This window comes from Aquila chrysaetos, chromosome 2 (genome assembly GCF_900496995.4).
Source record: "Aquila chrysaetos chrysaetos chromosome 2, bAquChr1.4, whole genome shotgun sequence".
Lineage (NCBI taxonomy): Eukaryota > Metazoa > Chordata > Aves > Accipitriformes > Accipitridae > Aquila > Aquila chrysaetos.
Genome location: NC_044005.1, coordinates 44,704,127 through 44,718,452, shown reverse-complemented (window position 1 = coordinate 44,718,452; position 14,326 = coordinate 44,704,127). Strand labels below are relative to the sequence as shown.

The window sequence follows — 14,326 nt, the reverse complement described above, 5'->3', positions numbered from 1 at the left end:
AGTGATGGGGCACACCCACTGGGTTACCTAGCACTAAAGAACAGAGCAGAATGATGCGTGTGTTGGAAGCAGAAATGGAGGTGGGATCTCTCTTAGTGTCACTTGATTTGACAGTGGTCAAGATGGTGTGGAGAATTGGGAATATTTATTTGCCCCGAACTGTCACTCAGGAGTTCCTTCTGAGCTGCACGTTCACTCTGACTTTCAAGGTCAAGTTTGTGCTTGCAGATCAGATGAGCTCATGTTTGCATGGACCCTGAAATCTGGCTACAGGAAGCTTTGTGGCGATTGCCAAAACAGTAGCCTCTTACCCTTTGAGGTCTGTGTGGGAGAGCTGCTGGGTTAGGTGTGAACAGACCCTGTTGAGATGAAGCTAACCATGGTTTGGTTTTGCTGTACTGTTCTCATGCTGACGTTTGTCTTGCCTTCTTCATTCCCAGGACTCTAATGGCTTCCACACATGTGAACCACAACATTTACATCACAGAGGTGAAAACGGGCAAGTGTGTTCATTCCTTGGTTGGACATCGCCGCACTCCCTGGTGTGTCACCTTCCATCCCACCATCCCGGGCCTCATTGCTTCAGGATGCCTAGATGGGGAGGTTAGAATTTGGGATTTACATGTAAGTCTTTCCTGAAACATATGTGCCTTTGGTATTTGGTGGGTGGTGACTTTTTTTGTCTGAGTTAGTTTCCCAAATGTTGCCTGGTAAGAGAGCTGTTGGGAAGCTTTGCTGGGACCTGTCTCTAAAAGCATAGAACAGACCATAGCCATCCTCTTCTGTCTAGAGAGGAGGTGACAGATTCTTCACTCCGTCCCGCCAGGTGGGTCATGTTCCTCAGCCATGCCTGTTCATTTGATTAGAGTGGTACAGATAATGCTGGAGATCTTTGTGCAAAGTGCCTGTTTAGCTTATGTGAAAGACATGCCATTTTTCATTCCACTGAGCATAGCTGAACTCTTCAGTAGAGAAGCTGCTGCTCTGCCAGTTCTACCTAGTCTGGTGATTGGCACAGAGACAAAATACATATACTTACCTGGTTGCTTTGAAATGCAGTATTTTTACAGGCTGCTTGAGACACACTTAAAAGAAAATACATCTATGGTCATTGTTACAAGTAGTGTTATGTTCTAGACATGACCCATGACCTCGTATGAGAGCAGCTGCTGTTGTTGCCAAGAAAGCATGTTACTTCCATGCTCTGGGCAGAGTCTTGGAGAGATGGCATGTATATGGAAACCTAATGATCTCAAACTTTGTGATAAACTGCTTGTGATTCTTGACTCCTCACTCAGGGTGGAAGTGAGAGCTGGTTCACAGATAGCAACAATGCCATTGCATCACTTGCTTTTCATCCTACGGCTCAGCTCTTGCTGATTGCAACTGCCAATGAGATACATTTCTGGGACTGGAGTCGTCGGGAGCCTTTTGCAGTGGTGAAAACGGCTAGTGAAATGGAGCGGGTCAGGTGAGTTCCTGTTTCTGGGGGAGGAGAACACTCGTATGTGAAAGATGGTCAGATTTGGGGAGTGTGGGGGGTTCTTCTGGCATGCTGCACACTCTGAACTGAGGCAGCGGAGAGAAGCATTGAGTGCAGCTCCTTGGCTCAGCTGGTAGAAAAACAGTTCTGTGGGCAGGAAAAAAAGTAGTTGGAAATAATAGATCAGCTTGGTTGTTAATATTTGTAATCAGAAGTGTGCCCAATAAATCCCCAGAATCTACTTCATGTTCATTTGTAAGCTTAGTAATTAAACCTATCAGCCCTAAGGATGAGAGAACCCAGAAGTTGCTGGAAGAGAGCGCTGAACTACTACTTTGGTGCAGTTATAGAGGAAACTGCATTGCTGGAAACTTGATGCCTTCTTTTGAGCAATTTAAAATAAGACAGTGATGTAACATTCAAGGCACATTAATCTCTCCCTTTGTACCAAATTCCAATTTGTAATATATACGTACATATTCCTTAAAATTTCCTAGCTATTTCAATTGATACAGCAATACTTGCTTCCAGCTTTTAACTTCTGTATAATGTTGCTGTGGACTATAAAATAGCTGCAGTCTTCAGCTAGATAAGTATGCTTTCTTCTTCTTAATGCATAAACTTTTTGACATCCTTCAGAAGATGATGATGGTAATGTAGTAATGTTCTCATTGCAAATATTTCGTATGGGGTTTTCTTCCCTGCTGTGTCCAGGTTCCTGTGTCAATGTGGAATGTGAACTGATGATTGATACTCTGGCTCTGCTTTTGTTTTAGGCTGGTACGGTTTGACCCCTTGGGACACTACTTGCTCACAGCAATTGTTAACCCTTCTAATCAGCAGGTAAGGGGAATGTCAGTACCTGTATTGACTGGCTAATTACAAGATGCTCTACATACATTAACCCTAGTCTGTTCCTAAGCAGCCTTGTGCTTTTCTGAAAACCTGAAGTCCTTCTAAGCTGAGTTCTGTCTCACCTTAATTGGTCTCATGAATGTTCTTGTGTTATGTGCAGGGCTATTAAAGAGCTCTCCAAAGTGTGTTTGTTTTGCCCTCACTGTCTCATTAGCGATGGGACAGATGTCCCAATGGCCCCGCTCTTTCAGTTCTGTTGTGACATTCTGCTGGATTTGAAGCTACGTGAGGTATTAACAATGCTCCCCACAGCTGCGGACCCTCAGATGCTGATGCTTCTGTTTGTATGAACAGTGTATTGTCAAAGCTCACTGGGCTGTAGGAGGAGGTTGTCTGGATCCATAAAATGAACTTTGCAATAGTCTCAGCTGGTTTCCTGCAAGTCAAGGCCTCTAGGAAGGGACTTACTGCATCCTTTCATCTGTCTGGGATGGTAGCTGACTTTCTGCTGTTTATCTGGAGATACAGGATTTTGCTGTGAGGTGACTGAACTTTGATTGCTTCCTTCTGCAGAGCGATGAGGAAGTGGAAATCTCCGTGGACAGCACAGAGATGCCGCATTATCGCCAGCGCGCTATCCTTCCGTCTCAGCCTGTGAGGCGCACACCCCTCCTCCACAACTTCCTGCATATGTTGTCCTCCCGCTCCTCTGGCATACAGGTGGGAGAGCAAAACAGTGTTCAAGACTCTGCTACCCCATCCCCTCCACCGCCTCCACCACCACCACCTCCGCCTCCAGCCAGTGAGAACACAAGGGCATCTGTCTATAACAGGCTCCGGGAGCGTGTCAGCTATCCCACAGCAGAGTGCTGCCAGCACCTGGGGATGTTGTGCCTTTGCAGCCGATGCTCTAGTGCAAGACTTCCTTCTTCTCTCTTCCCACACCAGGAAAACGCACCCTCCACGTCTTCTGGGGCCACTGGCACTTCCTTCTCCTCTGTGCAGACAGAGCCTTACCAACCCCCAGAGCAGGCATCCGTAGCGCAGGAGGAGCAGGGGATACTTAACAGGCCCTCTGCTTTCAGCACAGTTCAGAGCAGCACTGCTGGCAACACCCTGCGCAACCTTAGCCTGGGCCCCACGCGGCGGTCCCTCAGCGGGCCCTTGGCCGGCCACCAGTCCCGGTACCAACAGTCTGCGAGAGAGATGGCTTCGGGCTTAGGTGGGTCTGACTGGTCCAGGACAGTGCTGAACATGAGCTCTCGGTCAGAGCTGGAAGCCATGCCTCCCCCTAGGACCAGTGCCTCCTCCGTGAGCTTGCTGTCAGTGCTGAGACAGCAGGAGGGAGGGTCCCAGGCATCAGTCTATACCTCTGCGACAGAAGGGAGGGGCTTTCTGGCCCCAGGGGCTGAGGCGGACAGTGGTAGTAGCGCTGGCCCAAGCAATCCGGCCAGCATCCGTAATGAGCTCCAGTGTGATTTGAGGCGATTCTTCCTGGAATATGACCGGCTTCAGGAGTTAGATCAGGGGATTGGTGGGGAGCCCAGCCAGTCGCAACAGGCTCAAGAAATGCTCAACAACAACATTGAGCCTGATCGGCCGGGTCCCTCCCATCAGCAGACTCCACACAGCAGTGAAAACAATTCCAATTTGTCCCGGGGTCACCTGAACCGCTGTCGCGCTTGTCATAACCTGCTGACCTTTAACAATGACACGCTGCGCTGGGAAAGAAGCACGCCTAGCTACACACCAGGGCAGGTCCAAAGCACGTTTGAGGGTGTGCCTCCAAATACCAGCCAGGTGCAGCCTGCAGAGAGAACCGAGGGCAGAGCTCCTGCCTCTAGCAGGCTGCAGCTGGGCAGCTCTTCCACCCCGCAGGAGGAGAGGACCGTGGGAGTGGTCTTTAACCAGGAGACGGGGCACTGGGAAAGAGTTTACAGCCAGTCGGCTTCAAGCAGACCTGGGAATGTATCACAGGAGGCCTTAAACCAGGAAATGCCTGAGGAAAGCTCAGAGGAGGATTCACTCAGGAGGTAAGATACATGCTCGGCCTTCCTCCTCCATTTTTTCTTAAACCTTTCCCATCTAGTCAGAGTTTTTCAGAGTTAAAAACCTTTTCTCATGTGGTTGTATGCTATTTATGTAGATGAAAACAGAGACCTTGCATTGATGTCTTTTATAGCTGCCATTGTCATGCTGCAGATTAGGTTCTGAAGATTGTAAGCAACAGAGACCAGACCTCTCAATGGGAAAGGAGAATCATAGTATGGACAGGCAAAAGGACGGGCTCTGGCAGCAGATCTCTGGGGTCGACTATGCTCCTGGTGTTTCCCAGACACTGCAGAAGGGTGGGAACACAGGATGTGCTACGCTGTCCTTTGTGCCCCGTACCACACACACGTTGCACACATGTTGGGAGAATCTGCCCAAGGTAGGCATGGAGAATTGGGCATGTGTAGTGAGAATTGCTTTTTTGGGTGCTGTGTCTTGCTGAGGTTGTAGTTGTTAAGTTGGAAGGTTTAACAATCATTTCCTTGGTGTTGCCATATAGGGCAAAAAAAGTCAAAGCTCTGTGTCGGTGGTTTGGGCATATACCTTAGTTGCAAGTATTTGGTCAAAACCATGCAGTTTGCTTGCCTTTGATAAAGAGGTAAGTTTTGAAAGTGGCTCCCATTGACCCGAATCTAGGGTGAGCTGGTTGGGGGCGTGCTGATCACTGAAAATTTTAGACTCTGCTGTATTCTTTTTCAAGAAGGTGATTCTTTTTTGGAAGGATTTTTTTTTTTTTTTATATACTTCAGATGTGTTACAAGAAACAGAACAAGTCAAATCGAACTTGCACCAGGAAGGACCTATGCTTTGTGTGCAAGTGTCTCCACTGGCTTGTATGGATGATTAAGCTATGTTGGTACTTTGGATAGGATTTCCCTCCTGACTTTCAGTTTGGCATCCTCTCTGTCAAGTGATTTGTGCTCTTGTCAGAGGAAAGGTCCAGTCTTGCTGTTTCTCAGAAATGGATGCCTTGTGCTTTAGGAAAGCAAAGTTTCCAGGTTGGATGCAGATGTAACTGACTGAGGAGGCTTTGTACACAGGAGTGTCTGAGGAAGGGGAATTCTTTCCTTCTTGCTGCAGATAAGCTGATTACACTCAGGCTGGAACAGTGGCTGCCTTTCTTGTTGCTGTAGTTGCATAGCAAATAAGTGGTGGTGGTCATGAAATTATTCATCTGCTTCTAAATCTTTGCCACAGTTTTTTTTATAGCCTGCCATAACGAGAGTCTCAAGCTGATTACATGGTAGTTACTTCTTTCTTGGGCCTGAACTTACCTGCCTTTAATTTAAATCAGATACCCTCTAGTCCCCTATTAAAGGGCAGAGGGGTGAGAAGGAGCAGACAAATTCAGCTTTAAAATGGCACTTGAGTAAGTCTTGCACTATCTTTCTTTTGAAATAGCTGTACATGCTCATATCATCTCCACCGTGTAGCTTGTTCTCTGGGCCGAGTCACTGTAGTGTCAGAAATAATGGGGGCAAATAACCTTTTTATTGATCAGGTGGTTGGCACGTATTTTGACAGTGAGGTGTGGTGGGATCTGTAGATGTGATCTTTTCTGTGGGAGTTGTATAATTTTAAAATGCCCTGAGGGATATAATGCAGTGCACCCCGCCGCACAGGAGCTGGACAGGTTGCTACCTAACAGCTGGAGTCCTGTGACTGAAGCTCTGGGTCGCTTTGCCTGTCACCCATGGTGGTTGCTGCTGCCTGCTCTGTGGCTGTAGCATCTGTACAGGGTTAGTTGCCTACCTGGTCACTTGTGCAAACAGGTGCTTTTTGCTGAGACATTAATTTGGAGTGCATAGTTCGATGCGCAAGCTTAATTCCAGAGGAACTGCTGTAAGATGAAACTTTTAGTGAAACCCTTTTGGCAGAGGTTGCCGAGAAGCTCATAGGGACTCTTTTGTTTTCCCAGTCTCCTGCTTCTGTTGTCAGGCCTTGCTCAAGAACAGGCATGGCAGGGGTTTCTGCTTCCCTTCTAACCGAAGTTAAGGTAACTGTAGAGTACCGAGGTAAGGAAGCTGGAAGCAGTGAGCAATCTGGTATTAAATGCTCATGGTGATTTCCCTGAAGTAAAACTATATTTCCTTTCCGTTAAATACATTGGGATGGACTTGGGAGCTTTATGAAATCTTTCCCCTTAAAAGAAACCCTGTATGCAGGATAGCTATATCTTGCAGGTGTAATTTCATGCCCTTCTCAAATTAGCTGTTATATTTTTCCTTACAGAGCAATAAAAAGTCAGTAAGCACCCACTTACCTAATTTTTACATAGAATGAACACCCTCACATCCAGCCTTCTTGTCTCCCAGATCTAGGGTGTGCTCCCACAATGGGAAGTGCTAGAACGACTCCTGCACAGCAGAGTCCAAAATGTCTTTTAACCTTTGCTGCTGCAGAAGCATGCAAAGATGGTGGCTAAGGATCATGAGATGTAAGCTATGTAATGCTGAAAGTCCTGGGGAAATAGAAGAGGGAAGATAAGCCTTCAAGCCTGAGAGTACGAGTGATAAGTGCATACACACTTTCAATCAATGTAATTTTGTGCCTATGGACCTCGGGTTAGATCTTAGCGTTGGACATCCATCTATTTGCTTGTGACCTGTCTTACGTTCTGTTCTTCTTTGTCTCTCCATTAGATGTCCTCATTGGGCAATTGAGCTCTGTATTCAAAGACCAGCTGAAAAACTTAAGATAAAAATTGCTTCTGGAAACTGTGTGTATATTCTCACTCCCTCCATGGGCAGGATCCATTCCTTGACCTGTCTTGCCTGGCTGAGAAGTAGCTTGCTGGGAAGACATTGCCATAGAGGGTCAATTAAGTTAATAGGTAGTTTAATGAAGGCTGTTCTTTGAATTCTGTTGATGCAGCTATGTCAGCTGGATAGGGAGAGAATTCTGCTCTTTCTGATGGTGCTGGGCTAATTATCTTGGGCTAATCACAAAGGCATTAATAAGCATGTAATGAAGCTATTCCTGACTAATAGCTCTGGCACCTCTGTAAGCAGTAACATGTCACTGGGAGCCTTGGCGGTACAGCAGTCACATTCAGCTTGGCCTGAAAGCAGCACAGGTGTTGAGCTGGGTGCTTCTTGAAATTGTGTCAGTGAGATACAACTGGGGAAGGTTTATGGTCTACCTTAAGCAGAAGTTCGTGAGACTGAGCTTCAGCCTTTTCTGAGGTTCTCCAGGCTGATCTCATTAATTCAAATGTAGGTTTTTTTCCCCTGTGGATCTATCTTTACCTCACTTTTAACATCAAAGTGAAAAGAGCCTCAGAAATTCCTGAAGTTGCCATGTGAAATGTGCTGCATAAAATTGGTGATAGAAGCTATTGGCAAGATCTGGATGAAGGAAAGATAACTGAGCAACAGATGATACTAGTTTAGTTTTTCTGTAACTACTTACTAATTAAAAACTGGGTTCAGGAAGCATCGTGTTAATACTGTAATCTTAGTAAAGGAAAAGATCCTGTAAGTACTTTAAGCCATTGTTGCTGTGTGGGCCAATTCAGGTTGATAACGAAAAGTTGAACAGAGCATGAAAGGATTCTTCTAGTCAGCTGCTTGTTTGAGAGGAGCTAGTGCCACCTTCTTAAGAAAATGATATATAGAATCCTAGCAGTGGTCTCCACTGAAATATATTTCAGCTCATCAGTTAATGAGGTACAGTGCAATGCTGACTAATAAAACGGATCCAGATCTTCAAATGCTACCTCTTTGGCTACTTTAATATGACACAAGTGATATCTACAGAACTAGTGTGTTGTTTCAGAAAAAAAAAAATCCTCTGATTTTAAAGCTAGTGTTGTTTCCGAGTTCTGGCATGGCACCCCCGGCCACAGTCTTTCTAGAATGGATGCAAGGAGCAAGTAGTGCCATGTATGTCCCTGTTGACATATTTCAAACCTTATCTTGTGAAACTAATCCCTAGAAAGGGGGAAAAGAAAAATACACAAAGGGAAACTTGTCCTCTATGTGTTCAAGATTTAGCTGCTCATAATATATTATACTATTGTTTACCTGTCTGTTTCGACTAGAGATTTGAATTAATTACTGCAAATGAAAGATGAGCCCTGTTCTGTTGCCAGGCAGGTTTGCATGGAACCTGTGTTCCAGGAGGAAACGCTTATTATACTTATTCTTCCATTAGGAAGCTTTGTCTGGCAATTATGTTAAACTTCTCTAACTGTTCCATTGCACTCATTCCAGAGGTCAAATTCTGTAGGCGGTGGTATGAGTAACTTGTGCGCCTGTGTCTTTTGAATGCATAATGTTTTCACCTTGACTCACCTATTTAGTTTGGCAGACAAGATAGACTATTGAAGTTACCTGAAGATCTGAGAAGTCTTTTGAACTGTCAAGGGTGATGGTTTTGCCATGCACACAGGTAGGAAGGAGTGTAAGTGAGGTGGGGGAGTTTGTATTGTCTGGAGACACTTCTATAAACTCCTTTATTTTGTTCGTGAGTGTATAAAAGCGCAGAGTCCACAGTGCTGTGCAAATAATTGACCTGCCAAAGTTGCACAGCTTACCAAAGGCATTGCTTTTTGATGTGTTTGAGTCTGTTGGATGCACTGTGCACAAGTGACGCGCAGACCAGCTTCCCTGGAACCGTGTAACAAGGTTCAGGGTCAAATTTCTGTCTTTCATTTTGTCAGTTCTTGTCTTGAGGACTGTGGCCCCTCCTGCCTGCATTCTTGCTACACAGCGTGAACCAGGTTTTTTTTCCTGAGCTAAGATTGCATTGCACTCAGACTGGGTGAGAGCGCTATATATAGGATTGTGAATGGGATCCAGGTGTCAGTGCTATACATTGCAAGCGTGCGTGTTTGGCTGTGTTGCATCTCCCTTAGAAAGGTTTAAATGCTCTACCTGTGGTTTCACCTGTTAGCCGAACGTGGACCTTTGTGCCCTGCTCGTGTCAGGCATGTAGAGGCCTGACATAACACCATGCTCCAGCTCATACCACGTCTCTTCAGTCTTGATCACCTTTCTGGCAGCATGTAGCTCTCCATACTTAGAGCAGGTATGAAAAGTAAAAACCTAGTGTGTTCCCTTTTGAATTTCTCAGAACTTAGTTCCATATTGCTTTGCTGCCACAAGGGGGTAATGTTGTTTCTGCTCCTTGCTCTCCCTGTCTCCTTGTGGAACCAGAAAGTTTCAGAGTGAGTTCTTGTATAAAGAAAGCAAGGTAAGTTGAAGACACCACCACCCCCCCCCCCCCCCAATCCTAAATTGCAGCTTATCTCCTTAGTTACCATACATTTGCAAGTTCTTCAGTGTTTGGGGAAAGGCGTGAATGGGGATCCAGAGGGGAAATGGCTCTGATACAGGATGCAAGCAAGGGAGGAGCTTATCCTCTTGGCTTTTGTAAGGGTTTGAAAGGGATAGATGTGGATCTGAGGTGAGGCAGGTATTTTGTCTTTCTGATAGGCAAATGTCCATGAGTTAGAGCTGTAAAAGACCTCTTCAACTTTGCAGAATTCATCTGGACTTCTTGCTCATTGCCTGCCAAGCCTGGAGCAGACCTTTCTTTGCAGTCTGCCTTCTCAGAGGTTTTGTTTGCATTTAAATGGTTGCTCATCCATCCTCAGAAGACTTCCATAATATGGGGCTTATTTTCTGGAGGAATGCTTGGCAGATGTCAACTGGAGTCTGGGCAGTCACCTTTTCCACGGGGCTGTGTTTCTTTTTTCTTGTTGAAGTATGCCTTGAGCTATTACTTAAATTTTTGGGCTTTTCCATAAGAAGGCCGTGAATGTGTTTGGGATAGTTTTGTTTGGTGGTTTTTTTTTGGTTTTTTTTTCTGATGCAAATAGGCATGGCTTACTCATGGCCATGAGGGGATGCTTCTTCTGGTTCTAAATTGTAGATAGGGTGTTGACTGGGACTAGGCTGTGGTTAAAGTAGATTGACAGGGTAGGAGCACCCCCATTCCTGCCCAGCAATGGTGAGTGCTGTATGTAAAATGGAAAAAACTAGTCGCTTTTACAACTTGTTCTTGAGTTCATGCTGGAGCCTGAGCTTCTGATGTGCTGCTCTGGTAGCTTTCTCACTGTGTAAAGCACTGAATGAAAAGGTGCGTGTCGCTCGTATCCTAGCCTTAAAAAAAAACCAACCAGAACACTTCCTTTCCCCCTGCCCTGGGTACAGAGTTGCCTACTAGGAGACAGTTCTGTGACTGAAATCTGCCATCAAATTAAGAGAAGAGGGTAATACTACTCCCTTTACTTTTTTGGGGGGGGGGGGAACTAAAGCAGGAGGCTGTTGCCTCACCTAAAGCTATAAAATACATCTTGTGGTGGAGACGGAACACATACCTAGTGTATTCTGTCTTGTTTTGTCCCTTATTTCACAAAACCCACGTTGTTAACTATTTTCTTCCTAATTGCTTACAGCAGTTGTGGCTTGCTTATTCAAGTATTTAATATCTATTGCGGCAGTGACCTGTTGAGTTCACTGAAAAAGGGGGACTTGAGCGGGAGGAGGGCAAACCTCTGAGGTGTGGAGAGGAGAGGCAGCAATACTGTGCTGGCTGCTCAGACTGCACGTCAATCAAGTGTGAATGTGGCCTGTGCCAAATCTACATGGACTACCCAATATAATTTCTCCTTATGTTCAGGCCCATTACTTGTGGAAACCTTGCTAGCCTGGTGTCCTGGCATTTGTAGTTCAGGCTCAGCATTTTGTTTACACTTAGCGGTGTGTAGACCTTACGTGTGCTGTGGAAAAAAGGATTTTCTGGCAAACCTTGTAGCCTCCATGTGTGACGTCATAGTTTTGGAAAAGTTTATGCTGTGCTGTTTTCAGGCTTGATAAGAAATAATTCAAAAGATGCTTGTTACAATTCTTGAAAATGATTGTGATAGAGGTTAAGTAGTATCTCAGTAGTTAGTGAGGAACAGTGAGGTAAATAGAAGTTATGAAGGGATTTCCAAGCAGAGACAAGAGGTTCAGGTTTGTGGTGGGGAAGAGGTGCTTGAGGGGAGAAGGCCAAAACCGTGGGGTGGGCGAATGATTTCTGGAAATGTTAGCCTGGACACTTAGGAATGAACAAAGACCAAATTTGTCAGTGCCAAACATAGAGTGAAGGGATAATCTAAAGATGACATGAATATTTAGACATGATAATTAGCTGTGTTTATGGGTGAGGTGTGCAGGCTGTGGATAAACTTGGCAAGTATTGTTTGTTTGGCCTTTTTTAAAAATGGAAAATACAAATTGGTTTTATCACGAGAATGTAACCACAGCCTGAACTGTAGGAGAGGCTGCCGTGATATCTAAATGGTCAGTTGATGTCTACGTGAGCTCTGAGGTTATTGCTGCCACCCTTCCAGCATTGTGTTTTTTTCCAGACCGAGCCTCCTGTCTCCATGTGGGCAGGAAAGACTTTGTTTTAGTGATGTGGTAGAAGTTTGAGCTCTTGAATGTGCTGCTAGTTATGTAGAAGAACAAGTGAAAGAGGTGCCTGTTTTTTTGCAGGAATGTTTCTCCCCCTGCCTTTGCTGGTTTCCTGATTTAAGAATAATGTAAGATTGCTAGAGCCCTTTTACTTCATTACTGAGAGTTGGTGGGAGAAAAAATGATGCCTTGTGCTTTTCCTCTTGCAGTGACTAATAGAGGTCACGCCCTGCTGCCGAGCTTCCCCGAGTACTTCGGAAAGCTGAGCATGTGCAGTCTTCGCCAAACTTGCAGAAAGGCTTAAGTCTTCTTTTCTTTTTCTTGGCCTGAATTTAAATATACAGCAATGACTACAGCACACAAAAAGATATTCTTTTCCCATGTTACTCTTGCAGCAGCTTGGCTTGCAAATTAAGCAGGTATAGAAATAACTCTGCTTTCTCGTATACCTTCATGGTGTTTCCCCAGTTGAACCACTGCCCTTCTCCCACCTCTTTTTTTGGTAGTCCAGGCATAGCAATAGGGAGTTCACCTATAAAAGAAAAAGGTGAACTTTGTTTTTCTTCAATCTCTAGGAAACAGACCTGTTTCACTAAAGGTGTCTTGTCTATGGGGCTGTTCTGGGACTTTGTGTTCACCTGCTCCAGCGTGGCAGCAAGGGAACTTGTTGAAATTGGATTCCAGTGGTGTTTCTTAATGAGGATGGAAGAGGTACATGCTTCCAAACTGGCTTACGTTTTTGCTTCTACTGAGGAGTGGTGAGATCTAGAGTTGGGTGGGTTGTTTTGGATTTTGGGGTGGGATTGGGTTTTTTTGAGGAAGGCCTATATGAGATGACCATACAACAAAGATCTTAGATAAACACAGATTGCTTAGAAGTTGAAAGACAGCTGACTTCAAACAGATAGCTATTTGAGGATACCATAAAGCATACCAGTTCTCAGCTTTCCTACAGACAGGGAAGAAGTGTGAATAGCTTCCCTCTCTTGAAAGCCATCCTTTGTTAGCCTGGCCGTCTCCTGTGCTGTCTGCACATAGCTTCCCTGCGGCCTCCTGATCCAACTGCTGCAGGGTGGGCAGCATGTCCAGACAAGCTCACTTGACCTGGAACAGTTGCTCCTATTCCCATTTTTTACTTATGAGCATTGAGTTCATGTACTTGTAGTATTCCATCTAGGGGATGATGCTCAACTTATGATTAATGGTGGTCTTTGACATGCTTAAACTGTCTAGCTGTGATTCCTAGAGCTTGTTGTCTGGATTCAGATAAGTAATGTTAAAACAATCGCTAAGTTTTGTTTTGGTTTTGTTTTCCTTTTGCCAAGAAACAAGTTATGGGCAGGCCCTCAGACCTATTTCAGGCCTGCTTGCTCAACTGAAAGCTCTCTGTAGCTTTCTTGAGTGTGTGGAGGAGCTGGAGATGTTGGCAGTATAGTGTGCCTCTTTTTTATGCTAATACAAGCCCTTAATCATTAGATGTGCAGTCACTTACATACATTGCGTGCGTGCACTCATTCTTCACGTTCTTTATAAATGCACACAGCACGGTGTGCCTGGGGACAAAGTGCCCTCATCCAATTATTTGCTCCCTATTACAGAATCTGGGCTGGAGAACTTGCAGTAGAGCAGCATGCATCTACTCTCTGGGCCTGGAGCAAGAGGAGAGAGAGGGACCTGTGATCTGACTCAGTAATACGACTGTAACCAAAATAGAGATGACTCTAGATTTCTCTAGTTGAGCCGTTCTGGTCTGTTGAATAGCTAACATGCATTTTAAACATTTCCCACATACATATTTAACTGATTGCGCCAAATGGCTGTTTGTGTGATGATGTAACTGACCCCCTCTCTTGCTCTTCTTGAGAAAGCACCTGCTGGAACTGAAGGCTGTGAATAAACAGGGTTCATTATCTGCCAGGAAACTGACTCATTTTTCTGCTTGAAATGCATTAGTATCAAATCCTTCCCCTATCTTCCTGAAGTGGGAGGGCTGGGGTAAGTGGTTGAACTGCCCTGCCAGTCATCTGTTGACCTGACTTTCTTCATTACTTCAGCCTGAACAAGAGCATTTTAAAAGTGATTGATGTGTGGTGGGACCTCTGTTTTCATAGCCTTAGAAGCCTATGGAGATAACGGTATGGCTTCTGCCCCCTCAGGAAAGACACCTCCTCTTCAATTCCCTATGGAGAAGCAGGAGCCCTATGTAATTATCCCAGAAGCTGACGCAGATCTGCGTGCGTGGGTAAGCAGATTTCTGCTGTCCACACAATCTGTGGTGTTGGGAACTCCCAGAACAAGGAGAATTTGAAGCAGACATTATACAAACGAAGGTAGGTAGAAGAGTTCTCAGAAGAGTAGAGCTGTCTGCAGGCTGAGGGAGTTTAGTGTGTTGGCTATGTTCTGGCCATGCTTTCAAGCCTGTTATCATAACCATGATGACTAGGAACTGATTCCCTCTAGCTGAATTTCTGATATAATCGCATGTTGTTAAGGGTGGAGGAATGCAATGTCTGTCTTTAGCTTGGCTGAG

At 45.2% G+C, this 14,326-nt stretch overlaps 1 protein-coding gene across 5 annotated transcripts in view; it reads left to right on the top strand.

Annotated features, from left to right (window-relative positions):
* Positions 1-14,326, top strand: part of AMBRA1 (autophagy and beclin 1 regulator 1) — a 135,872-nt gene that overhangs the window by 11,785 nt on the left and 109,761 nt on the right. For 4 of the 5 annotated variants that reach the window (XM_029997088.2, XM_029997078.2, XM_041129667.1 and 1 more), the window contains 4 exons: positions 441-624; positions 1,299-1,471; positions 2,260-2,326; positions 2,912-4,371. In XM_029997088.2, the coding sequence (XP_029852948.1) occupies positions 441-624; positions 1,299-1,471; positions 2,260-2,326; positions 2,912-4,371 (1,884 nt within the window). The remainder of the gene's footprint in view (positions 1-440; positions 625-1,298; positions 1,472-2,259; positions 2,327-2,911; positions 4,372-14,326) is intronic. The other variant, XM_041129673.1, reaches the window with a different exon arrangement.